Consider the following 27,146-nt stretch of genomic DNA (forward strand, 5'->3'; position numbering starts at 1 on the left):
CGGGTTCCGAAGCCCAGGACATTCACCTTTACATTCTTCTATTGCACCCTGAAATCGTTAGGCACGACAAACCACCATAAGAAACTGCGGAGGGGCCCTGGCATCTGGCAGGGATGGGGGTCCTGAGCACACAGGAGATGCAGTGCTGGGGCACAGCCTGGGGATGGAAGGTTGGTGCTGAGGGGGACGGGGTCACGTCACGGGAGGTGGGGGAGAGGCAGCCAGATCTGCATGGAGGTGGGCGGGTCTGCAGGCAGCACGGGGCTGGTCTCTAGAAGGTGAGAGGATGGAAAGGCCATGGGAGGGAAGCTGTATGGCCTAGGCACCCGCCCTGACCCGTGTGAGGGGCTGAGGTGCAAGTCAGAGTCGCATCTGCTGTAGAGCAGCATGGCCTGGCTTTAGGCAGTGGTGTCCGGGGAGAGGGCAAGAAGGCCTGTGGCGCTGGCGGGGAAGAAGAAGGGACCATGGTCACAGCTGGCTAAGGGAGCCCCGTCTGTGGTGCGGCGAGCTGGGCATGTGACCCCTGAGTGACCACATGGAGGAAAGCTCAGGAGATGCCCAGTATGCACTGCGGAGGCTCAGCGGGCAGGTGGGCACTGTGTGTGTGGGGGGTCTCTCCCAGGGAGGGGACATGCAGAGAGGAGGGATGAGGTTACGACCTGGGACCCCCTCCTGTAAAGAAGGGGGCCCAGGAAGAGAGCGCATGGGCTTCCTGTTCCCTGGGCTCTGCAGCTGCCCAGCCTGGCCCTGCAGGCAGGATTCTTGGGAGGGAAGTGATACACTCGTCTTTCAAACTCTACTCTCAGAAGCAGCGAACGGAACCCTGCCTCCGAGTTCTGGCACCGGCCCAGGATTCCCCAGCAGGCTCTGAATTGTGTAATTATCCAAGCAATAATTATGCCTGGCAGAAGCTCTGACTTTCCTGGGGGGAGGGCCTCCGGGGCAATCGCCCAGTGGCCCAGCACCACCAGCCCGCTCAGCCCCGCTCTCCTGCACACCATCAGGGGCCCTGCCTGAGGGAGCTGGGACGTCTTTTGCAGGAGCCAGTGGGCGACTGCCAGAATGGGCCTCCTGGGGCACCTGTGAGCATGCTGGGTTCTGCATCCAGGAGGTGCAGCCCCATCTCGGACTCCGCCCACCACGGAGCAGCCACCATGTCCCATAGCTCTGTTGAAGACCCGAGGGAAAAATCCTATCAACTGGGAGCAGGCAGCTAATCAGTTTACCCGGTTGGTTGCCTGGGGTCTTCCAACATAATTAACATTCCTACCGAGGCGCCAGTGAGCGTCAGTCATGCCTACAACTGCTGCAGACGCCACCATCAAAGCGTCAACATTCCTTTGTTCCAAGTCCCGTACAGATGGGCTCACGCGGGAGGCTTTGGAGAGAAAACTCCAAGCACTGGATTTGCTTTTCTCACTTCCCCTCCTTCCTGCTCGCTTCCTTTCAGGGATCAGGGAGAAGCTGCCAGAAGGTCCCGCAGGAAGCTGGCAACCGATCAGACCCATGGGGCGGTGGATGTGGCCCCACTCGTTGGCGGGCAGGACGGAGAAGTGTGGGGGGATGGGGGGTGGCAGAAGTGTCATGGGGAGGCTGCTGGCTGCTTCCCAGAGACCTCACAAGGTGGCATTTACCTTGGCGGCTTCCCCAGCCTCTGGCAGCAGCTTGGAGGCTTGGAAAGCGGGGTTTGCTGGCACACCCCGGAGAGACCCATCTGTCAGGAGAGTGCTCCCATTAACTCAGATCATGAGAGCTTCCTATGAAGCACCGGGAGAAATGTGACTGCCACACAGTGGGGACGCTGAAGCCAGCAGGGCCAGCTCTGCATCTCCCCCAGAGGCGCATCGGAATCCCAGTGAACTGGGATCCCCGAGTTGGCTGCACCCCCCACCGGGGGTGTCCAATGTCCTCATGCTCTGACCCTCTGCTGTGCTCTCTCCTCAGGAGGCAGTGCCCACCCTGGGATCCCACAGGCCTGTCCCTGGACAGGGCAGGACTTCTCTGCACGGGTCTGGTCAGACCTTGCCTCCGGCTCCTGACCTCTGTGGCTCCTGAGCTGCCCTGCTCTGTGCCCAGGGTGGCCACATGGCATCTGAACTCAGACCCCTTGGGAGCCAGGGCTGCCCATCCTTGACTTGCTATTTGTGGCTGACCTGGTCATGTGGCCTTAATGCCATCTCTGTCATGTCCTCTAAGACCACAGCTGTCACCAGGCTGGCTGAAGACGGTGCTTCCTGCCCCCTCCTCTTTGCAGCTGGGTGGGGCTAGGCTGAGGGCTCCCTGACGAAATCTGCACATGAGTGGTGTCCACCGCTGCCAGGTCAGGGGGTCACGAAGCCGTGCCACCCAGCCCCTTCACGTGGAGGTGGCCCTAGGTTGATACAAGGACAAGATGGAAGGAGGCTGGATCCCTGGGTGACCACATGGAGGAAAGCCACCTCAAGCAGACGTATGAATGGGAAACGCAGGTGTGTGAATCAAGCCACAGCAGCCGGCGTTACCCTCAGGCACACATCCTGCCTGCCTGAGATCAGGGTTGCCGGCCAACCTGGTGTTCAGTCTCTCCCAAGACTCCAAGTCCACGTGCAGACACCGTCCTGGTGTCACTCCTGAAGGTTGCAGTGCTGGGTGGATTTTGTTCCCCGGGTCTGACTTGTCTCCCTCCCAGATGTGCACTGATGTTATTTGCAGCCCTCAAGCCACAGACCTTGTACGTGGGACTCTGAAAGCCTGGAGGTTTGTACAAATAAACCAACACACAAATGACGACTACCAGTCTTTCAGGCAGGAAGAGCTTTACACACGTGCACACAGAGGAATACACATCCTGCAAAGCAGACCCCAAGGAGAAGGAGGGCAAGCCTGGGCTGAGCGAGGAAGCTGCAAATGTGGCCCTGGGCAAATGAAAACTCCATCTGTTTCTCAGGCCAGGTACTCGGCTGGTCTGACTGCTTGGACAGCTGTGTTAAGGAGGATTCTGAGGTCCTATTCCAGCTCTAATGGAAAAGGTCCTGGGATAGAGGATCCACATCAGCCCCATGAGGTGGGGGAGAGAGTGATCGAACATGCAGCTGTCATTCTGGTTCTAGTGACCAGGAAGGTGACGATAAGGAATCTACATTTTCCAAAGCCCAAGTCGAACCACAACAAGCCAAGTAGTTCTTAGCCCTAAAGTGAGCGCCCATCAGGGATCAAGGGTTCTGCAGACATCTTTTCAATGAATCCTCAAAGCAACCCTCGTGGGGATCAGTATTATTTTCTTATATTTAGAGGATCTGAGGCTCAGAGAGGGTAGGGGATTTACCCAGGCTCACACAGCTCAACAGACACAGAGCCAGCTCCAGTCCATGGCCTGGCCTCTAAGTCTGTGCTTGTTGCTATTACGTGGAGACCCTCTGAATCAGGACTGTGGGGGCAATGCACGGCACTCTGCAGGCTGGTTGCTGTCGGCTGACAGAGCAGAGCCAGGGTCGGGAGGCAGCTGGGTAGAGATAATGCAAACAGCCAAATGGTGTTGGGTTGGGGCTTCCTGCAGTTTTCTCTTATCTCTTGAGTTGGTTTACTGCTCCCCCAAGGTTTTGGAGTCAGTCAAGAAAGGGAGGAAGACATGGAGGAGAGGGTGATTTCGCACAGTCAGTCCAGTGGCGTGGAGACCCAGGGCAAGCGGGGTTTGGTCTCTGGGGCTTCCCGCTGGCTGTGCAACCGCAGCTTCCCTGAGCCTCGGGCTCCCCAAATATCCATGGGAACCCACAGTGGGTAGCAGGTGTCAAGTTCCTGAGACCTAAGGGCCGACAGGTCTGGGTTCCAGTGCCGTCCATGCAGGTCCCAGTCTGTGACCTCCGGCTGCTTCTCGTCCTCTCTCGGACCTTCCTCAGTTTTCCTACCTCTAAGACAGGGACGCCACGTCCGCCTGTCCGGGTTGCGGGACAATTAAATGAGATGATTTTGGGAAGTGCTTAGCTCAGTGGTCACTGTCGTATACAAATAGCACGGCTTACCTCCCCCTGCCCATGACACACCCCAGTTCCCTTTAAAGAGCACCTCCTGCTAGGCAGGCAGAGTCCTGGGTCTCAGGAGCCTGGGGACAGCCCCCTCAGTTCCCACCCTTTGCAGACGGCACATGGTCTCTTCATTCTCAGTTCGCCCTGTGTCTTCTTGAGGCCTCTCCTCCTGGATTGTCGCAGTCTTCTAACAAGAACCAGCCCGAGGTGAGACCGGCCACCTGGAGCGTCCCCAGGGGCGGGCCACCTGCACCCCTGGCTTCAGAGATTCTCCCTCACCTTCTTCCTCCCCTCCCTCCCTCGCCTCTTCCTCCCTTGACTTTGTTCCAGGACTCGAGGGTGACAACAAATCAACCCCAGAGACAGAGGAAGGTGAGGCAGCTGTGACCCCAGCACCATGTGGGTCTGGCCATTTCTCCCGGCCTGAGCTGCCTGGGAGACAGATCCCGCCCTCTCTCCATTCACACTTCATCTTTCAAACTCTCCCCCAGGAGCCCACCTGAGTTAATCTGTGTCACCAACCTCACTGGACACAGGAAGAGACCAGTGTCCAGCAGCACTAGCTGCCAGGTTGGATTGAAATCCAAGGCCAGTTTGTCTCCAAATCTTATTCCTCACGGGGCAGAACAGTACTGGGACCCAGATGCCTACAGTTCACCCTCCTCTTGCTCAACAACCCCCCAGCCACATGGGATCCATTCAAGAATCCCCCTCTCCAGGCTCAGAATCAGGATCAGGGGATCCAAGCAGAGTCCAAGCCCCACAGTTTGTACCAGAGACACACAAAACTCGGGTCTATCATTATTCACCACTTAGAATCTCAACCCCTCCACTAGTTATAGAAATAATGAACAAGGCCAATATTAATAGCTGCTACCATTTACTGAACCCTTAATCTGTGCCACATACTCAAAAGCTATGAGAACCCTATAATTTGGCCACATGATACCGAGGGACCCAGCTCACTTATGATTTTTGATTTTCCGGTGGAGTGAGAGCCATGCATATTCAGTAGACACTATGCTTCAGACTCTGAATTTGGATCTTTTCCCGGACGAGTGATATGACGTACAAACCTCTTTCGAGATGCTGGGCAGTGGCAGGGAGTGGCCGCTCCCTTCACCCTGTGATCATGATGGTGAGGGGAACAACTAGCCCCCTGGGGTGTGCTGCAACTGAGCTTCGAAGTCCAGAAGGTCAGGTGCTCTCGGCCACTGTGACTTACAGCACCTTCAGTTTCTGATGGCCTTGAGGACGTGCCCTCATCGTAGGTCGGGGAGCCTGCTTGCTTCCTGTGCACCGTGCACAGGTCTTCAGGGCCTCTAACCTGCCCGTGGTGGAGGGTGGCTGGGGGTTCGGGCACTCAAAGCCCCTTCTGCAATCTCCCCCGGGACGTGGGGAGGACCCACTGCCAGGAGGAGCCAGTGCAGAGCCAGGACATGCCCCTTGCTCCTGCCACACAGCCAGGCACTCTGGAGCAGCTGCAGCAATGCCAGTTTCTCCCCGTTCCTTGTGGTCAGTTAGTGAAGAATCAGACAGAACAGCCTGCCTCTGAGGGCAGGCTGGTGACACAAGGGCTCAGGCCAGGCTGACACCCATGGAGGAGAAGGCGCCAGGGAGTCCTCCCAACCCCCAGAGAAGGAGGAAGCCTGCGGCACTCTGCGGGTCACAGAGCTGGTGCAAGCACCTTGGGATGAGATGGGGAGTTGGGCCCGGCCACCCCGTGGGGTCCTTGAGTTCACCCAGGAACGTGGCCTGTGCCCTTCATTTCACATTTACTGATGATGTGACCGTGTCCTGCCATGTCCTGCCATGGCGCTGTGCTGGAAGGCAGGTGGCAAGAGCTGTGTACATGAAAATGACTCTGAAAGGCCAACCACAGGTAAGAGAAGAAACCCGTAGGCAGCCCTGATTTGCCTTATGTTCTTGCTTTTGGCAAATCCATGGGAGAACTTAGGTTCTGGAGGTTGGAAATCCTTTGTGCAGTGTAGTCAAGGAATAGGGCTGGGACCAAGAGAATGATCCACATGGCCACCATCATCCTTCCACCGCACCACCTCCCCCAGCGCACCTCCAGCACCAGCACACCCCTGCCATTACCTTCATGACCACCAACAGCACCCTTAGTCACGGCCATCATCACCGCCACTGGCCACCATCATCACCATCACCCTCACCATCGTCATTGCCTACACTATTGCCACCATAACCACCACACCACCATCATCACCACCATCGTCACCACCTCCATACCTGGGATCAGCTGCATTACCACCAACGCCACGTGTCTCCAACACCACTATCACTTCCATTGTTACTGTCACCAATGCCTCAACACCAATAGTACGCCTGCTCCACTCGTCCTAATAACACCACCCCATCACCACCACCACTACCTCCATTGCCACCACCAACACTGTCACCACCAACCATGAGCATCACCACTATTGCCTGTCACCTCTCAGGAACCACCTTCCCGCATGTGGACAACCTGATGCAGGTCTTTGCCTCCATTTCTGGTGATAAGCTTCCTAGTGACAGCCTCCAAGCCCCCAAAATACCAAACACCAATGTCGCTTTCCATCCCTCTCCTTTCCTGCTGCCTGCTTCTGGGGCTGGCCCATCGTATCCCTCTGCCTGGAACTTCCTGCTGAGGCTCCTGCCTGGCCAGGCCCTCCCCCCTTAATCAAGCTCCAAAGCCACCTTGGCCAGGCTGCTCCTGCCCTCCAGCCCCAGAGGCTCCGTCAGAGGTGCTTCCCCTGTGCAGAGCCGGCACAATGTCACACCCTCTGCAGCCTGGGACAGCAAGGCACCACGTCAGCCCAGCCCTGCGACTCACACCAGACCACATTCCAGCCACCTTCCCCAAATCCTAGCTCAGCTGCCCTCGAGAAGGGTGTCACTGGGTATAGGTGTCCCTCGGTGTCCATGGGGAATGGCTTCTACAGGGTCCCTGCAAAGCCACTATCTGCAGGTGCCCTTATGTAAACTGTGTGTCCACTCTAACTCATCTCAGTTACTTACTGCCTAATGAAATGCCTGCCCAGCACTTGATTTGGGTATATTCAGCACAGCATTTAGTGCATGACCAATTCGAGTTTTAGCTTTGGAACTCTCTGGAAATTATTTTTTTCCTGGAACATTCTTCATCTGTGACCAATTGAATTTAAAGACATGGCACCTGCAGATGTGGAGAGCTGACTGCATTTACTCTGCCTTTCTCGTCTGGCAAGGGTCCAGTCATGTCCTTTACTCCCTGGGGTCCTGCACAGCTTACATAGAACCAAGCTGCGGAAGCTTCAGGCACTTAGTGGGACTCTGCAGACCTGTCCTCATGTGCTTAGTGGATACAAAGGGCTCTGATCACAGAGGAAAGGGCTTTGGAGTCCCTCAGAGTGGATGGAGCCCTCATTCTTCCACCAGCCTTTGGGGGACCTGGGCACGTCACCTCTCCCAGAGCCGCAGGTCCCCATCTATAAAACAGGGAGATCAGCGCCTGCTTCTCATAGTAGGAGGTTTCACCTCTGACCTGAAACTAACCATCCTGCCCACCTTGTGGGTCCACTGGAGATTAAATCAAAGTGTCAACCACACTTAGACGGCACGTGGGCCGTGTGAAGGTCATTTCTTCTGACTCATTATAAATGTTGTTTTATCAGCACTTTGCACAGCCTCTGGCGCACAGTAGGCCTCCAATGCAGACGACCATTTTTCTTTGTTGGTTTCTAACTCCAAAGCTGAGACACCTAACAGGCTCCTTCAAGAGATGCCCGAAAGCTGAAAAGATAGAGGCTCAGACACTGTGAAGAGGCGTGCTTTGAAAGCAGATAATATTAAAAAAAAAAGTCACCAAAATAGTCATCGTGGGAAAAAAAATCCGAATTTTGATAAACTTCCTTATACCAAGTTTACCATTTCTGCCTTAAATTGTGTAGATGGCCATTAGCGGGGAGTTCGGCGATGTGGCTGTTGTGGCCTTTGGCCTTGGGGACGTCATGTCCTCAGCCCAGGGCTGGCCGAGGGCACAGGAGGGAGGCCCCTGCCCCTGCCACCCCAGCTGGGGTGGGTGGGGAAGCCTCCCCAAGGGAGCTGGGCTGACACACACCTGACCCCTGGGAAGGTCACCCCGGGCCAGGAGGGCAGCATGGTGACAGGGCCTGGGTGCCACCGCCCTGACTTCCTGGAGGTGGCTGGAGTGGTGTGGCCTCCACCAGCGCCCTCCCCTCAATTGGGCCAGCGCGGGCCTGGTTGGGGAACCGAGAGGGCCAAGAGGAGGTGGAGATGCTATTTTCAGCTCCTGGGAGCTCAGCAGCTAGTTGTCCGCCTCTGGCCGGAGATCAGAGGCTTGATTGACCTCATGCTGTAGGCAGGAGGCCATGAGCAGGGCGCCTTGGGTCAGGCAGGCTTCAAGTCCTTGCTCTATAATCACCAGCCAGGCAAGGACTTCCCTGAGCACCCCCAGACCCACTTCCTACCCAGCAAGATGAGATAATGCAACTGTCAAAAGACTACTAAAAAATAAAAGGAGGTGAGGTCACCTCCCCCCACAGGGGTTCCGCCGAGCCCCCTGGAAAAGGCAGTTGACTTCCGTGCTCCGGATCCTTCCTTCGTCTGTGTGGACTCCTGCTAACTTCTGATACATTTTCTGCCTTCAAATCCCGACTCAAAGGCTCTACACATCAACTCACTCCCAGCCTGCTCTGGATCCTGAGCGGTGCCCATGCTTCTTAGGCAGGAGAGTTCTAGCTGCACAGGTCTGTTCCCTTGGTCTTAGAGGAAACTGAGAGGAAGACCCAGGATGCCCCTCGTCACACTTGATGTGGCAGAGAACGTGGAGGTACGGCTAGGGCCACGGCTGGCAGAATCAAAATTCAGCCTCTCACTTGGCTGGAATAACATTTAAAATTAGTAAATTAAAACTTAGTGGGCATACCTAGTCTGGCACTTCTGTTTTATTAAAAAGAAAGAAAAGCTCAATTTCAGAAGCGCTAATCTGGGGAAATCTGACTTCGTAACTATTCGTATGAAGACAAGCAGGGCTGGGGAAGCCTGGGGTTCGGATGCCTGGAGGGACCCAGAAGCGGTGTGACTTCAGGCAATCCACTCACCTTCTCTGGACTTCATGTTTTGCATCTATAATAAGAGGCTTGAATCAGAAGCTGTCAAAGCTTGATACATAATTTTTCCATCTTGGTATATAATTTTATATAATGCAATATATATTTCTGTAATGTGTGCTCTAGGCCAATGCTTATAAATGTCAGTGGGCATACAAACCGACTGGTGATCTTGTTAAAATGCAGGTTCTGGTTTGGAAGGCCTGAGCTGGGGCCTGGAGTTTTATGTTTCTAACAAGTCTTTAAGGCTGCTGGTTCGAGGACCACACTTTGAAAAGCAAAAGACCTAGAGGGCACTAACCTATTTTCCTGCATTCTTGCTATGTGCTGACCTCCATTTCTTACATGCGTGATCACATTTACTACTGATGCCTTAATTTTCTAGATCCTGTGAAAATGAAAGGCCACACAGGCCAGCTGACTTGTCCAAGGCCACATAGCTAATAAGACACGGAGCCAGGATTTGAATCCAGGTCTGTCTAACCAAGAGTCTATGCTCATGACCTCTGGACCACATGTATGTGTAACATGAACTTAGGTCAACGTGCAGCTCAGGACAGATGGGGAACTAACCAGAAAGCCACCGTGCACTTGCAAGGGTAGAACAAACCCTTGCATTTCTTTCCTTGGCAATGATGACCACTCATGAACTGACTGACCCCTCCCTGCCCCTCTGGACACTGTGGGGGCCCTGACTCTGATGGGTGGTGCTGAAAGTTTGGGGTTCTAACATGCCTGGAGATGTTTCAGTGCTCCATCCTTTACTGACAGACCACGATGGCGGTAACAAAGGGAGAAAAATTTAGTTCACATAAATGATTAGAGCCGAGGAGAGAGGTTTCATCCTATTAATGAATTTGCTAATTGGCCTTCTTCCCCCAATCATTTCATTTTCAAGCTTTTGAAGTGTCAGATTAAGTGGAGACAGATCCAGGGAACTTTGAGATGGGCTGAAAGCGGCCACGGGTGGTGGTCTGGTTATTCAGTGGGGCTACCCAGTGCTTGGCCGCCTTCTTCCACACCTTTGGCCAGGCTGGGCTATCTGTCCACTTGGGCCCCTTGGCTCCCAAGCTGAGGCCCAAGGGGCAGAAGTCAGTGTGAGGTTAAAAGCTTAAGCTCTGGGACCCTGAGCAGGCTTTTCTCCTTCGAGAGCCTCAGTTTTCTCTTCTGCAAAATGGGAACTGCAACAGTGTCTTGTCCTGCAGGGCTGAAGGGACCACGGTGCCTGGCACTGAGAGTGACTGACCCACTTTAGCCATCATCAATGCTTATAAATGTCAGTGGGCATACAAACCGACTGGTGATCTTGTTAAAATGCAGGTTCTGGTTTGGAAGGCCTGGGTTGGGGCCTGGAGTTTTATGTTTCTAACAAACTCCCAAGGCTGCTGGCTCGAGGACCACACTCTGAGAAGCAAAGACCTAGAGGACAATAACCTATTTTTTCCTGGAATCTTGCTATGTGCTGGCCACTGTTTCTTACATGTCTTATCATATTTACTACTGAGCCTTAATTTTCTAGATGATCTGGAGATAAAAGGCCACTCAGGCCAGCTGACTTGTCCAAGTCCTGTCCAATCCTCGCAGGTGACACACATATTCATACCTTTTGCCTTCTAAAGTTGACGACTTCCCATGGTGTCACCAGAGATACCGCTCAGCATTCCAGTGACCATGGATATGATAGTTTGGGCCTCTGAGGTGTGGAGTCAGAGGCCACAGGACAGAGATCACCAAGGGTGAGCAGATGCCAGGAGCAGGGGTTACCCCAAGGGCTGGAACCGTCTCCCCTAGGCCAAGTGCTGTGCGCCTGCCCTCTGCAACCCTCCCTGACCTCACCCTGCCCAAAGGGAGACACCAACTGTCACTGTCTCCATTTTGCAGAGGAGAAAACTGAAAGACTCTGTGAGATAGGCTGTGGGTCGGCAGAGGAGTATGCCTTCACTTTAACCTGGTGGTCCTGACCGAGATGCACCCTGGCCACAATGCACCCTCTGCCCAGCTTCCCCCCTGAGTGCAGTGCGCCCCCCCCCATACCCCCCACCATTGCACTGACGGAGCATTGAATTTGGCCGGAATGGCCAGCAGGTAACGCAGAGCACCACCCCTGACTAGGACAGGGAGGGGCTCCATCCCATCCGAGGAAGCTACTTCCAGGAGGTGACCTACTTACAACGCTACCTGGAGAGGGGTGAAGCCCGGAAACAAGTCCCTCCGAAGGCCCCAGGACTCTTGGTCTCTTTCTTCCTCTCTCCCCTAAACACTGCTCCTCGCCTGCCTGATGAATGGGAACGGCAGCTCCAGGGCCATTATGCAGAATGTCACAGGCTTCTCCCCGAGCAGGCAGACGCGGATTTCTCATCTGCATCGCCACGTCCCGGCACCACTGGGAGCCACCGAGAACACGAGCCGTGGCCCATCCATCCCCACCTCCACCAGCCCACATCCATTAAGCCTGGACCCCGTGTCAGGCCTGACATAGGCCCTGGAATACAAATCAGTCCCCGAGAGCAAGGCAGAGAGATGAGTGGGTAAAGCCATCAGGACAGTCTCTTCCCGTGTTCAGGGCTGCAGCGAAGGGACAGCGACAGCTGTGTGGGAACCGAGAAGCCAGGGACGTGCTGTCTGCAGCTGCCCCGGAGGGCTTTCCCACGGGAACAAGGCCTTGAAGGGTGTGTAGGAGCTAGGACACGGGGAGGGGCTCCAGGTGAGCGGGGAGAGAAAGGTGGGTGACGACGTGGCTGGAGTAGACCTTGGACAGAAGTGATAGCAGGCAGCAATGCTAAAGGTTAATTATGGGATGGGCTAAGTTAAAAAATAAATGGCTGGATAGACATAGAGCCTTGATGTCACCCAGACAGGGTACAGTGGAACCCCAATGCAAGGGGACACAGGAAGTCCCTGGGGCCTTTCTTTCCACAAGAGAGGGAAAACAGTCTCTCGCGCCTCCCCGACCTTCCCCAGGTCAATTTGGATACCTGCTGGTCTCCAAACAATGGCCGGGACTCTTCTTGATGGATTCTTGGTTTCCTCATTTCTAGGAATCATTTGCTACAAGTCTGCTCTTCATTGGCACCAGGGTTTCCGGACCCTTGATTCCTTCCGAATTTCACAGTGGGGCTGCGATGGTTGAGTATGGTTTGTTCCCTCCAAAAATCATGATGGAGTCCAACTGCCATGGAGGTGGTGGGGAGACAGCCCACTATGGGGTTTGGAGGCAGGGCCTTGGGAGGTGATCAGGAGCAGGTAAGGCCACGTGGGGGAGCCCCATCACTGAATCCTGGTGGCTTGATAAGAAGAGAAGGAGACCAGAGGTCACCTAGGGGCCCCCTGTGTCTCACCACGGGATGGACGCACCCCTCAGGATCCTGCCAACAAGATGTGTCTCTCAACCTGGGACCTCCAGAACCATGAGCCAACATGAGCCTCTTTTCTTGAACAGGCCCCTGATCTGTGGTCTTGTGTTATTAGTCATAGAAGACGGGACTAAGACAGGGTTAGATGCGGGATTTGGGGAGCATGGTTATCAATACTGATTCTTCACAAAGAGTCCTTCATCACCGCTTTTCTAGGACCCTGCCAGTCATCCGCTCGTTCCTGGACGCGCACCCTGGGTGCTCACCCACTCCCGTTCAGTCATTCCTGCTGTCATTCTTTGCTTATTCATCAGTTGCCTCATTCACTTGCTCATTTATTGAGCCCCTTATTCATGCAGCCGCTCAGCCCCTGCTCATTTGTGAGATCAGCTCCTGCACTTGGGCGTTTACAGAGCTGACAGTGAGCAAAGCCCTTCCAGGTAGACAAAGTCCTTCACCAGGGTCCAGAATGAAAAGCCCCACGGGTTCTAGGCAGGAAATCCTACACATTTTCCAGCCTTTTCCATCTCTGTGCTGTTCATCTCGAGCTCCACTGAGTTTCTTGTGGAACTGAGCAACCAGAGATGTGCCTGGCCCTCCGTGTGGGTTCCTCACACTTTTGTGGATATCGGGGGCTGGGGGTAGGAACACTGTTCTCAGCACTTTCCTGCTAAATGGTAAACAGATTCGGTACATTTCATGGACAAAGCCAATTCAAAGCCAGCAGACCAAGTCTCAATTAATTCCAAGTCCAGGGCTGGGAACTGAAATCTCAGGGGGAAGCTCACTTTCCCAGCAGGGACCGAAGTTCTAGGAAATCATGGAGAGCCACCATTGTTTATGATTTCCCCTAGGAAGTATTTACCGAGTACCTACTGTGTGCAAAGAACTGAGTGGGAAATGGTGAAAAATGATTCAGTTTCCTGCCCCAAGAAGCCGAGACTCTGGTGATGGGGAAGGAGCTTAACACCTCTCAGGGTCACCTAATTCCAAACATGACCTGTGACTCCTAAGAACTCAGACCTTAACAGAGTTTAGGAATTCAGATGGGGGAAGTTGCTTCTCCCTGGGGCTTAGAGACGGCTTCCTGAGTATGGAAACTGCTCAGCGAGGTCGTGGAGCGTGGGCAGAATTTTAATTAGCAGACCGACCGGGAGATAGAGACTACTACGGAGTTACTGGGCGAAGGGGCAGAGATGGGCAAAGCTGGATGCTCAAACATGTCTATCCCTCAGTATTCCCCTTTACAAAGGAAGAAACTGGCATTTCCAAGGTGAAGCGATTTGCCAAAGGTCCCTTGGAGCCAGGATTGCGCGACCGCAGAAGATCTGCTTCTCCATGACCCTGCCTCTCGCCGGTCTCCTGGATGCCTCCAGGTTAAACGTGCCGCTCCATCAATACACTCTGAAATCTCCAGGGTAAACTCTGCCTCCATGAATTCTCCAAGGGGCTCCATGATTTAGAAGCCAGGAGACCAGCCCCATATCTTTGTCTGTCCTGCAACGCGGCCTTCCAGAAAGTAGTTTCCTGGGCATTCTAGAGACCCAAGCAAGGCTCAGCCCCTTCTCAGAATTCTGAATGCCTCACTCAATCCTGGAGGCATAACCCAGCAACGAGGGGTATTTGCTTATAGGAAAATCTCAGCCTAGGTGGTCTTGGCCTAGAGTCAGCTTCCCAAAACTCTCCTGTCCTCCCACCCCCACAACCAGCAATTGCACCTGCATGACGCTCCTCTAGTTGTCCCAACCCCCTAACTCAACTCGCTCAGCCATTCAAACCCAGGAGCAGGGTCCTTGGTATGAGAAGCACAAATAAAACTGTCAAGAGTCCGAAACTGCCTGGGACTGGATGCAGAAGCCGAATCCCAGAAGCACGGCTTTACCAGTTTTTAATTAAAGACTCACAAAGATCCCAAACAGAGAGAAGGCTGGAGAGTGAACTTGGATGTTTTTATTCAGAGGCAGAGCTCTTCAATTACTTGAGATTTCTCTGCCTTCAGGGACCTCTCCCTGAGCTTCCCAGTTGGGCTAGGTGCACTCCTTTGCAGCACTAATCATGCAGAGTCCTTGGTGTATTTTAACGACATGTATGTATTTCCAAATTATATTTTCAAAGCATTCAGGGCTTTAGTTGAGCAGGCTGTGTAGTTTTCAGGACCAGGCAGGAAGCAGAGGCCAGCTGGAGACTGAAGCAAGGGATCAGGGTCTCAGAGCCGAGGACTTTGGTCTTAGTTACTTGGACAGGGCTGGAAGAACATTCCAGATTCAAGCTGTTTAGACTCTCAAAGGTACTGCCTCCTTCCAGCGTGGCCTTACTCTGGGCATATGGAAGCTCCAAACAACACAGCCATAAACTGAATAGTAATCTAAAATTTGCTGACCACTTATTATGCAGCAGACACTCTGCTAAGTGTCTGACTTGCATTATCCCTGAAATGCACACAACTCAACAGCTATTTTAAGATAGTAACTACTACTGTCCCTGTTTTACAGTTGAGGAAAACAAGGCTTAGTCACACAACTAGTGAGTGGTGCAGCCTGGGTTTGAACCCAGCGGGGGGGACTGATAGCTGGGTTGAAAACCCCAACCACTCTCTTCTGACTGCATCTAATTAGATCTGAGCCCAGCCTTGCAGAGATCACAGCAGCAGCTCCAGCGAGAGCATCAGCAATCAAACCGTAGAAATTGAGAACCAAGTGGAGCCTAAGAAAATGTCTACTGTAACTTCTTCTTTTTAAAGAAAACAAGGCATGGACTGGGACAGCGACCTGGCCACCAGCCCTTCTGTCTTGCTCAGTGGAATGCCAATCAGCAGAAGACCCTTGCAAGGGAGGCAGCTTGGAAGTCAGGGTCTCCTCTGATTAGCATTCCACTAAGCGAGAGTGAGAAAAGACTCTGCAGGGCAGCTGCCCAGGGAGGCGAGCAGCTGCGCTCCTGGACACTTCAAGCCAGTGTTTCAGGCTCTGTGCAGGAAGTGCCCAACACCCAGGACTCGGGCAGTGGCTCTGGACCTACTAGGATCTCTGTTGTAAGGGTTAAGTGAGCACGCAGATAACACACCTAGCAGTGTGCCAGGCACACAGTAGGGGCACAATGAATGCTGGTATCCCCCTTCTCTTTCTTGGGATTCTGGAGAGAGAAGCAGAGAGCTTTTGCTTCTGAGAGTCCTGCAGGAATTGATTCAGGGTGACCTGGAGTTTCAGGTAGCACAAAGGAATGGTGGATGGTAATGTCTGAGCTCTTGCTGTCCCCAGTCCTATTAAAGGAGCTAGCTCCATGTCTGTCTGTCACTCTATCCTCTCATCCTTGTAAGCATCTCCTATGAGTCTCTGGTGACTGTGGCCAACACAGTGTACGAGGCAGGGTCCTCTCTCCCTCCACTTCCCACACCTCTAGTTCACCTCTGTGACGCAGCATCCCACCTATTAGATGGATAAGAAAACTGAGCTTCGGGAGGTGAGGGGACTTGCTGAAGGTCACAGAGGAAAGGCACAATGAAGCTGGTTACACCAGATGTCACTGGACTCTAGAGCCCGAGATTGTTCTGTGACCCCTAACTGTCTCTTAAGGGGAGTGCAGGTGTTGAAATTCTTTTAAAACAACCCCCCAAATTTCCTGTCTCCACAGTCTTCTGATCTCTAGGACCTCATGGTAGTGAGATAGGGGAAGGGGTCCTGGCTTTGGTGCTATACATTGTCCCCAATCAAGCAACATCCCAGGATCTGTGAGAGGCGGGGCTCTGGAAGTCAAAGTCCCCTGCCAAGGCTTGCAGATGGACCTGTCCTGCTTAGGACTAAGCAAAGGGCAACCAGTCCCTCCCTGACACCAGGATGTGGGACTCAGCTTGTGAATGGGCCAAAGCCTCTTCTTGTGTCCTGGCCTGAAAATTCTGTCCCGGTCTCATCACCTGGGGTCTGCACCCAAGAACTCTTTCTTTGGTGCTCAGCCAGCCTGATATTTCTGGGGACCGGACCAGGATCCCGGACCCCTTCTTCCCAGGGCCTTCAAGGACAGTCTACTCCTGGGGAGCTCTTTGGTTTCAATCAAGGTGAGATGACCCAAGTCCGAAGAGTAGACTCATTGTCTCCCAGGGCCACCACTGCCCTGGTACCCTTCTGAGCATTGGCCAGCACAAGGGATATGCGTGTATCCCCCACCTGTAACCAGATCTGGCTCCAAAGGCAGAACTTGAATGTTTCAGTGTCAGGTTCCTTAAAATCCTTCCACTACTCACAACAGCATGTGAACATTAATCAAAACCAAACCCGTCGCTCTCTTTTCCTAATTGTTTCCAGGTTCTACATCCCAACAAGCAACTTTCCAACTGCTGGCTAGGAGGCCTGCACAGGCACCATGGCCCCCACTTCACATGGACCCCTTGACAAGTCACTGGCGACATGGCCCAGCTTAGCTGGGAACACACAGCTGCAGGCTGTAGGCAGGAGGGACTCCAGTGTATTATGCCTCTTAAACCTTAACGGAAACTCCCCTCTCAGCCCCCTTTGACAGTGCCCTGTGGTCCCGGACCTTGGCAGCTCGCCCATGAGATGCCCTTGCTCCTACTGACTCCTGAGCCACCAGGACAGGAGCCCTGGGAATTTCACCACCTGGCAGCAGCTGATTCCTTTTGGCTTGCAGAGGTTTTTTTTTTTTGTTTGTTTGTTTTTTTTTTGAGGGGGTGGGCAAGCAGGGCCCCCTCTCCCTGGTTGGGACACTAGCAGGTTTGCACCTGGTATGGTCAGGGGAGCAGTGGGTGAGTGTGAGCACCCTTGTTGGATGGCGCCCGTGCCATCCGTCATGGGAGCAGAAGAGCTTCCCAACATTTTCATCTGAGAATCCAGTCACCTCCACCTGTGAATCTGCTCCTGGTGATTTCCCCCAGAGGAGGGTCGGCCCCTGGTGCCCCAGAGGGGTCCAGGTGCCTCTGGGTCCAGCACCCACTCTGGCTCCCTCCTCCGGGTGCTCACACCAACCCTCCTTACTCCTTTGGATCCAAGAACCTGTTTGGGCTCCTTGTGGAGATGGGGGCCCAGACTCAGGGAGGCAGATGGCGACCCCAGCTCAGCACCCAGAACCCCCAAACCCAGCCAGGGGAACAAAAGGAAAAAGGACTTCTTACCTTTAGAGGGTCGCCTTTGTTTGGTTTGCAGAGATGAGAAGGTGCCCATGACGGCCCCCATGGCAGCGAAGACTTGAGTGAGACTTGGGACCCCCGGGCCCTGCCCTCCCCTCCCCTGAAAGGAAACCAGTGTGTCTCCTCTACTCCGAATTGGAGGAGAAAAAAAGGAGGAAGCCGGGAGCCCCGGCAGCTCGCCTGCAGCCTGGAACGCAGCGAGCGTGGGGCTGGGGCTCAGGGAGGCGGCTGGCTTCCCTCTCAGCCCCGCACATGCACTGACTCACAGGGCCGGCGGCTCGGGTGAGCCTTCGCCACGGCTCCCGGGAGCGAGGAAGCAGCCGGTGGTTCCCTCGCCAAGGGCCGAGGACGGAGCCCCGGAGCCTGCCTGGCGCTGGACACGGGGCCGGCGCCCGACCGGCCGAGGCTGCCGAGCCCGCGCCGCGTGCGGTGCGGGAGCCGCGCTCCGCCCGCCCCTGGGCGCTCCCTGCCGGCGCTCGGGCTGGTCTCGGGGGCCGGGTACCGATCATGAATGAACAGCGCCGGGATCCGCGCGGAGCGAGCGGAGCCGCCGCGCGCCCGCCGCTGCGCTCAGGGCGAGAGTGTGAGCGGCAGGGGCGCAGCCGGCGGGTCACCGCGGAGGGCGGCGGGGGCTGCACGAGGGGCGCCGGCCCTGCTTCCCGCACCTGCGCGCCCCAGACGCCCGGGCGTGCGCGGGACACCGGGGAGAGGCGCCCGGTTGACGGGTGCAGACGCACCCGGGGCTAGCTAGGCACGGGCTGCTGGGTGGGGTTCAGGGGGCAGCAGATTGCCCCCCAGGGAGAACGTACGCGTGTGCGTGTGCATGCGTGTGCGTGTGTGTCCCTGTGTGTGCTGCGTTTTGATTTCGTTTGACTTCAGGGGAGATCATATGTAGCCCACTGCTTGGATTCCTGGGGTGGAGAATAGCCTGCCTTGCTCGCCCGGGGAGGGTGAAAAGCGCACATCCAACTGGGTGGTCCTGCAAAGAGGGCGCTCTCCGGCTCTGTGGGGGCTTGTGGGGCTGGCAGAACCCTCTAAGGCTAGGGCTGCCTGCGAAAGATGAAAGACTGGAAATTGGGGAGGGAAGAGGAGCTCGGGGGCCTTTCCTTTCTGTTTTCTTCTGTGTCTCCCCTTCCTCTCTCCCTCCTTCATGGTTTGCCTTATTCTTGCGATGGGCACAAGAATTTAGCAGCCATCAGCTATGGGGCAGGGCTTGAGCCTGTGTGCCATCTCTACCTGCTGTAAGCCCTTACTTCAGATTTCAAGAACCCCCACGTTCCATCTCCATTTTTTTTTTTTTTTTCTGAAAGGGCAATGTCTAGGTGCACAGGAGTGAGGCTGAGGTGCTCCACTTCCCCACCTCTGAGCGGCAGGGTTCCCACTAAGACCCTTTTGGATTGGCACAAGAATCCTTGGTCTCCCAGGCTGTTCCTGGACCCCTCCCTGGTCATTTTCTCTCAGCCACACAAATATGCACCATGTTTGCAGTTCACCAAGTTCCCCAGCATAGGGCCTCATAAACATGCACACTTAGTCCCACAAACATACGGGCACAGGTCCCTGAAGCCCACAGACATTGCTGCTATGCACACAGACCAAGTCCATAATGCATCTCTAAGACCTCACCCAAGACCCACACAGCGTGCAGATGCACACAGTACAAAATGACGCCCCTGCATTCAGTCACACAGGCATAGGTCCCCTGGGAGCTGCCCCTTCAAGGTTGCAAATGGTTTATGACTTACCCCCCCGGGGCAATTGTAGTGTTCTTCACCTACAGTGCTTATGTTTTCTCCAATGCCAGCAGGAGTCCTACTGTGTGCCTCAATAGTACGCCTTTCCTTTGGGATGTCCACCACTGTTGAGACCACATCACCCAGTGATGCCCATCCAAGCCTGCCGAGTCAGCCAGGTGAGGCCTTGTTAGCTCCATGGAGGAAAGTAGAAGTGTGTGGAGGGTAAGACATTTACCCAAGCTGCCCAGTCAGGGTGTGGGATTAGAACTCAGAGTTCAGGCTCTGTTGCAGCCTCCTGTGGACCCTCCTGTTGGCAGACGAGGGCACTGCAGGGCCAATGAGCTGGAGACGCCTGCTCTGGGTCCCACCAAATGCAAAACCCTCACTCTCCTATCTGCCAGTTTAGGGCCATCTATGCATCAGAGCCCTGGGATCCTGGAAAGGAGTAGGACACAGGAGCTGGCCCTGCCGCTCTCTGGCCTCCCTACTCCAATCCCTGCTAGGAAGAAGAGTGGGGTGGGGCTGAAGCCGGGGGTCTCCTGAGGACCCATCAACATGGCCAGGGCTCAGGGAACAGAGGAGGGCTCTTAGCTGAAAGGATGCTGTCCCCTGGGGGTCTTTGGCAACCTCTCAGGACATCATTGGAGAAGCACCAAGCTGCCCCCACCTGGGCCCCTGCTCATCTTCAGGCAACCTGAACGCCTGTGTGCAGGACACACTTGGGTGGTGACACATGGCCAGGATGCCCTTCTCTCCTTTCTTCTCCAGTCCCTGAAGAGGCAGAGGACTGACAAATTACTCCATTTTACTGATCAGACATGGCAAAGTGCCTCTGGAGCTTTTCACAGTCTCTGCCTCTGAGCATTGGGAATGAGGTGAAGTCACCAGTGTGAAGGCCACACTGCTGGGCTTCTGTGGCCTGGCTTCTGTCAAGCCCCCTGGGCTCCGGCACTCCCAGCAGGACCAGCCACACTCACCTCTCACTGTTCCCCAGATGTGCCCTCGTGGGTCTTCTGCAGGGCCCTTGCACAGCCCATTACCCTGACGCAAAGCATCCCTGGTCCCTTCTGCCACCTGGCGACCTGTTGCTGCTCATCCTTGAAGGTCTCCAAGTGTCATCCCCTCCAGGAGATCCTCCTGGCTGTGAGGCAGTGTCCTGTAGGGGTCCTCGTGGCACTGGAGGGTTTGTTTTCCAGCAGAGCTGTTATCACCCTGCTTCTCATTGTCCTTTCTTTCCCTGGCTGGGGACTGAGTCCCTGGAAGGCAGAGCAGTGCCGGTCTAGCTCCGTACTGCCTGCTCAACCCCTGGTTTCTAGGGGACTGTGGTCAGTCTCTGCTGGTGAATGAATGAACCAGCTTCTTTGCTCAGTGACCCGCTTAGTAAATGAAAATCGGTGATGACCAGATCACCCCTGCCCCTTAGAGGGAGAAACACGTCCCCCACGTGAAGATCAATGCATTCATTTATTAACAAAGGTTTCTGGAACATTTATCATTGAGCAGACGTTTGCATGCACAATAGCTCATGTAGTCCTGACTGTGCCCTAGGATGTAGGTATTACCTGTGGATGGACAGACACACACGTGCACCATACACACCACCTGCTCACAAAGGAGGTGCTCACCAAGTATGCATCTAAGCAGGAATACATGGGGAAGGGCGTGAGGGATGATCCAGGTGATGGAAGACCCGATCTCTGCCTCTGAGGAACTTGCAACAGAGAGCAGAGAACTGTCGGGGAGAAAGGGAGCCCAAGAGGCGAGTGCTGGGGGCCCTTCTGCCAGTCACTCTGGCTGCAGAATCCCACGTCGGGCCGTCCCTGGCATGGTGTATTGGCTAAAGTGACCTTGCCACCATCATCCTACCGGAGCAGCAGTGGCCATGGACCCCTTACTCTGGAAGGCCAGCTAGCTCATGCCCCACCTCCTTCACCCACTCTGGTATGGACTAAAGTTTTGTGTCCCCACAACATCCGTTGGGTTGAAGCCCCAGCCCCCGTGCAGCTGCATTTAGAGACACAGCATCTAAGGGAGTCATTCAGCTCAAATGAGGCCATCAGGGTGGGGCTGTGTGTTCTTCCAAGAAGAGATGCCAGAGCCACCCACCCCTGCATGCACCAAGGACAGGTCCTGTGAGGACATGGAAGGTGGGGGCCATTGGAGGCCCAGAGGGGAGCCCACGCAGACAGCAGCCCTGCCCACCTGGATCCTGGACTTCTGCTCTCCAGGATCATGGGGAGAGAGCCTGCTGTCTGACTCTGGTGTTTTGTCCAGGCAGCACCAGCAGATGAACACACCCCTCCAAGACCCAGCTATGCCCCCAGAAGACTCTGAAGTGAGGCCTTCCCTGTGACACGAGCCTCCAAGTAGACCCATGTAGGCCTCCCCTGAGGCCATTCAGGGAGGAGGGGCCGAGACCCTCAGGGGACTGCAGGGGTCCTGGTAAAACATGCCGGAGCTTGTCTGTGTGTTCACAATGTGCCAGCCACCCTTTCCCGCCATTCTCTCCTCCCTCCCTCCCTCCCTACCCCCCTATCCATTTCCCCATCCCCTCCTTCCCCTCCTCTTCCTCCTCTCCTTCCTTCCTATTGATGTTCCCTTGGCCAGGTTTCTTCCCATCCTTGTGGACAATGACACCTCAGTCCCACCACAAACAGAAGTAGCATGGTGTCAGATGGGGTCAGGATTCGGGAGGCAACTGGAAGGGAATTCAAGCCTGGATCCTGCCCCTTTGCTGTGTGATGCTGGGCCTGATGAATGCTTTCTCTGAGCTTTTCTTTCATCTCCTTGTGGACTGTGTCAATAGCCACCTGCTCATGCTGCTGCGAGGGGTCTGGAGATGATGACCATAAGGTCCATGGTATGAGCAGGTAGAGTGGCCCTCTGCTGGGGCGGCGGGGTGAGGGGCTACTACTCCTGTTGCTGTGGCCAGGCGTCATGCTGTACTAGAGAGATGTAAAAACAGTCAGCCCCAGCCCTCCCGTGCCTCCATCTCTGCTCTTCATCTGTCTGATAGGAAATCTATTCTCAGGGTCCCCATCTGGTATTAAAAGACTCAGATTAGTTCGGGAAGGGAATGTGGTTGGCACCTAATTCTGTGCGATTCAGCACTGTGCTCGCTGCTGTCTTGAACCACTTCCCAAACGTTCTGCATGCATAACTCTGGCCTCCTCAAATAGACTGCAGCCTCAGAAAGCAGGGCCGAGTCTCCCCTGCTCCGTGAACGCCCAGCTGCCCCCGCCCACCACAGCTCGGCCTGGGCCAGAAAGTCCTAGGTGCTCCACAAATGCCCCAACTGGGATCACTCAGGCCAGGGGAACAGCGTCACCGACGAGCTCGGGGTTCAAGCCTCTCTTCTCTTAGTAATGTGTCCGTGGGGCCCAGCTTCCCATCTGTGACACATGGCACAACCACTCCCTGGGGCTGGTGTGAGAACTGGGTAAGGGCAAGTCAAGGGAGAGGGCTCCGTCTCTGCGAATCTCTGCTGTCATCATCTGCATTGGGGTCGTTTAGCTTTTCATTCTACCAATGCTTGTTGAGCATCATCTCCTTGCCGGCGCTCTCCTGAGCAGATGGGTGAGCTGGCCATCGAGGGCTTCGGACCGTCAGGTCAACTCATTGTTAGCAGCTAAGTTTGTGCTGGGAAGGAAAGGGGGGGGCAATGAATCCGCTGTCACAGGTGCTCCAAGAAGCCAGGTTGGAGAACCCCGTGCACATGAAGAGATGCTGCAGTGCCCTGGAGCTGGAGAGGTCGGGGCTGGAGGTGCCACTTTCAAGTCAGGGAAATCAGACCCCACGTTCTGGGTTTGCTGTGTGACCTTGGGCAAGTTATTTGACCTTTGAGAGCCTCGATTTCCCATGCTTGCCAACAGAACAAAGCCTCAGCAACGCAGGGGTCAGACCCAGGGTGAGACTGAAAATGACAGTGGTGACAAAGAGGGCACCTGGCATGGGATCTCCCTGGCTGCCCGCACAGTCCTGGCTCAGAGGACACTGGTTCCATGGCTGTCTCCCCTGCTGATACCCTTTGCTCCCCGTCTCTCCAGAGGGGAGGAGAGACCTGAGGATAGGGTTGGGGTTTGGAAGTGCCTCTCCTGGCCACGTCCTCAGGCGGCCAGCGTGGCCTCATCTGTCGAGGTTGATCATGTTGTTTGAGGAGCAGCTCTAATGCGGACTGCAGGGGAGCCGGGCGGCCAGGGCCTGGGCTCTGCCCTGCACGTCCTGTCGGCTGCCCTGCCCCAGGGGATCCCCTTCACGCTCCAGCACTGGAACAGTCTCCACCGGGGGCTGGGATGAGTTCAGACAGAGTGCAGCCACCCACGCAGCCACACTGGCAGGCAGCAAAGCCCTCGGAGTTACCCAGCTCCTGCTGGAAGTGTGTGCGGGGAGAGTTAGGGAGGGGGGAGGATATTCCTGGAGACCAGTGATGGGTGCCAGCCCTAGACTAGGAACAAGGCAGAGGCTTCATGAATATTGATCCTGAGGTTCTGTGGGGCTGGGCAGAGGGTGAATGGAAAGGGGAGGGGAGACAAGTATGTGGATTCAAATGTGCCCAGACAAACATTTGAAGACCCTGGTGGACCCTCTCCCTCCAAGAATGCATGAGCCACACATATTTTATGGGGTTGGTGACTGTCATATGCATGGGACATGATGGGCTCCTAGTTCTCATCCAAAGGAGAAAAGAAGATAGGAAGGGATTTGATGCATTCAATCTGAGTTCTCTGGGCCTCAGTTTCAACATCTGTAGAACAGGCACGGTGATTCAGAGGCATAATTGAGAAGGGGCACGTAAGTGCTTCCGTGTCCTGCGCAGCAGGTGGCAAGGCTCAGGTACAGCTGAGATCATCTCTAACACTGATGTTGACCCTCATTCCTCCATTCATCTGGTCACACCTTGGTGAGGGCGTTGGGTGAGAGTCTCCTCTATCACATCTGGAGCTGGTCTCTGGGGTTGCGGAGATACATGCTTACTGCCTGGGGGAACTCACAGTCCGGGGGATCAGAGGAGGCTAAAGAACTCGCTGGGCTATCCCAGACTTTACCAAAAAGCTCTCAGAATTACGTCTCTTGCTGGGTCACCAGGGAAAACAGCCTGACTCTGGCCAGCCCCACCCAAAGTCCTAGGAAGAACACAAAGTCAAGGCTCATCAGGTCAGGGATGTGGGTCAGTGTAGGAAGGCAACGGCCAGGTGGAGAAATCAAGAGAGGAGCTGGGTGGGGACGGAGAAGGCTGGAGGGGAGGAAGGGGGGGGTCAGGGGTCTAGGCAGGAATGAGTGCCGTGGGTGCTCAGCTCCTGAGCCATAGTTGTGTGGGACCCCAAAGCAATGGGGACAGGCGCTGGGTTAGACTCTCTTGTCTTTCTGAAGTGCATGTACATGGTTCCACTGTCTGCTTAGGTAGATGCCAGCTTCCCTCTCCTCCTGTTATATAACGACTACGTTAACCATGGTAGCAACGCTTTCTGCAGTTCTTACTGTGCCAATCACGTGCCTGGTCTCACTTCATCATTTCAATAGCCCCACCCCCATATGGTAGGTACTCTTATTAACCCCCATGTTGCAAATGAGGCCACTAAGGCACAAAGTTATTAAGCACCCTGCCCAAAGTCACACAGCAAGTAAGGGGTCGGATTCAGAGCTCACCCTCCCTGTCCAGTTCTAAGCCCCCATGCTGCTCTTGCAACCGACCTCTTCTAGCAGTTTCTCTAGGAAGGAAGGAAGTCACTGGGGATTCACAGGTGTGGTGCTTCTTCTCAAAGCCAAGCGACAGATGCCAAGGGGAGGTGCATAGAGCCTGGCACCCTCTGAGCGACAGGTGCTGCACTCACACACGGTCTTGTTGCTCGGGGGCTCATGCTCAGCAGCCTGCTGGGTGCACACAGGATCTGCTCTCCCTCATGCCTTCTGCAGACCAAACACCTTGGAAGGGGGAAGAGAGCAGGGAGGGAGGAGGCCACAGCAACCTGGGCCTCTGATATTAGTAACTCGCCAGCCACAGGTGGGTGAGTGCAGCCCTGGCGCTCCACCCCGTCAGCCACTGCCTCCCAAAGAGGGCAGAAGCCCCAGAGGAAGGTGGAGGGGGAAAGAGTTGCGGCTGCCCTTGTGGTGAGGGCTGACCACGGGGCAGGGTCTGCAGAAGTAAGGAAATGTAAAACCAGAAGGCATGCTCAGAAGTGTCTTATTTTCGTGACCACATCTCTGCCCCACACTTGAAACCTGTGGCGTTCGCTGCCCAGGCAGGGATGACACCGTTTGCTCTCTTGGATTTTCACTAAGGTCTCACATGAGCTAAGAACCTGGAACAAGACGGACCCATTGGCTGTGGGCAGGACAGAGATTGTGTCCTTGGTCCACCTCAGGTAAAGCCTGGGGGAAGGTGGTCCATTCATCACTGGAAGCCAGGAGCCGAGGACAGCAGACCCCTCAGGGAGGGGATCTGCCACGTGCCCGCCCTACCCACCAGCCCTCTCTGCAGCAAGAGCATCACACAGCCACAGGCCCATGTCGCTTTGCTGGGCTGACATGTCTCTTCTGGGTGAGTTTGGCAAGAAGAATCTTTCCCTTGCAACCAGGAGGGGCTGGCCCGGAAAACCCCCCAAGAGCCAGCCAGCATTAGGAGGCCCAGCAGAGACCCAGGAGCAGGATTATCATGCCCTGCACAGGATCTGGGGCACTTGGGGGCCGCCTGCCTGCAGGGGTCTGGCAGGCTGCCCACAGGTGGAACCTGCCTCCTGATGGATCCTCCATAAACCCAGCCCCAAATGTTCAGGCCTGCTGGGGAAGGGGTGTCCTGAGCTGATTGTAATTGCTCTGCCACTGAGAGACATGAGAACTTGGAATAGAAATTAAAGTTCAGCCATTTAAGAAATAAGCAAAGTGACATTTTTGGCATATCAGAGCACGTTGAGTGAAACTCTTAGCTACTCATAAAATGATCCTCGCGTGGCTCCATGGCACGGACTGCTCTTTTCTCCGTTTTGAGGATTAGCAGACAGAGGCTCAGAGAGGTGATAGAATTTGCTCTGGGCCTGATCTGCAGAGCCAGGGTTCGAAGCCAGCTCTGCCTGTCTTTCAAGGTCAACCTCTTACCTACTCAGGAATTGAAACAGGAGGGGGCAGGGAAGGAAGAGGTAGGGGTGGGGGCACCCACTCACCCTCCTTCCCAGGGCTGCCACCAGGTCAGGGAAGAGTGGCTGTGAAGAGCCTTTATCCTGGCTTAGAAGACATTACAGAACCCAGAGGTGGCCGGGCAGAGGCTCTGATGACCGTAGTTGTTCCCAGGTCCCTGAACACTGTCCCTCTTCACAGACTGCCTAGGGGAGCCCATGGAGGTTGGGCTGCTTCTCTTCTCCCTCGCTCTGTGGAGTTCCCTTCCCAGGCTGCCACCAGCCACTGTCTTGACAATAGTGGCTCTTCAAGCTGACTTTGGTTTCTGTTGTCCCTTGCTGCCCTGGGCTGGCCCTGAGCGAGCAAGGGGGTTGGTGTTGTGGCTGGTGCAGGGAGCTCATTGACAGTCCAGGGCTCTTCCTCTGGGATGGCATTTGCAGGGTGCATTAGTATTCGCACCCACAGCTCAGGGCTGTTCCGGATGGAGGATGCTATGCAGATCAACATTGCATTGAGCCTGCTGTGCAACAGGAAAGGGGGAGTTGCTGCAGTTGTGGAGGAATCGAGGCTACCAGGTAAGAGGAGGCTGAGGAAGGCTGCAAGCCAGAGACCCGAGTTTCTCATGAGGACCTCTGACACTGCCAGTCCCCGGGGCACCTGCTGGCTATGATTATGAGCACTCCATCAGTCCCAGC

General features: G+C 55.1%; 1 protein-coding gene across 4 annotated transcripts in view; it reads right to left on the bottom strand.

Moving 5' to 3' along the window:
* The window catches only part of KCNIP1 (potassium voltage-gated channel interacting protein 1), a gene marked incomplete at its 5' end in the record, with an annotated part of 307,261 nt that overhangs the window by 169,007 nt on the left and 111,108 nt on the right, over positions 1–27,146 (bottom strand). The window contains one exon of one of the 4 annotated variants that reach the window (XM_081269912.1): positions 17,591–17,713. The exons of 2 other annotated variants lie outside the window; for them this stretch is intronic. In XM_081269912.1, coding sequence (XP_081126038.1) covers positions 17,591–17,651 — 61 coding nt within the window. Of the gene's footprint in view, positions 1–17,590; positions 17,714–27,146 lie in introns of those variants that run through there. One more of the 4 variants, XM_081269913.1, reaches the window with a different exon arrangement.

This window comes from Spermophilus citellus (genome assembly GCF_964194105.1).
Source record: "Spermophilus citellus genome assembly, chromosome: 1".
Classification (NCBI taxonomy): Eukaryota; Metazoa; Chordata; class Mammalia; order Rodentia; family Sciuridae; genus Spermophilus; species Spermophilus citellus.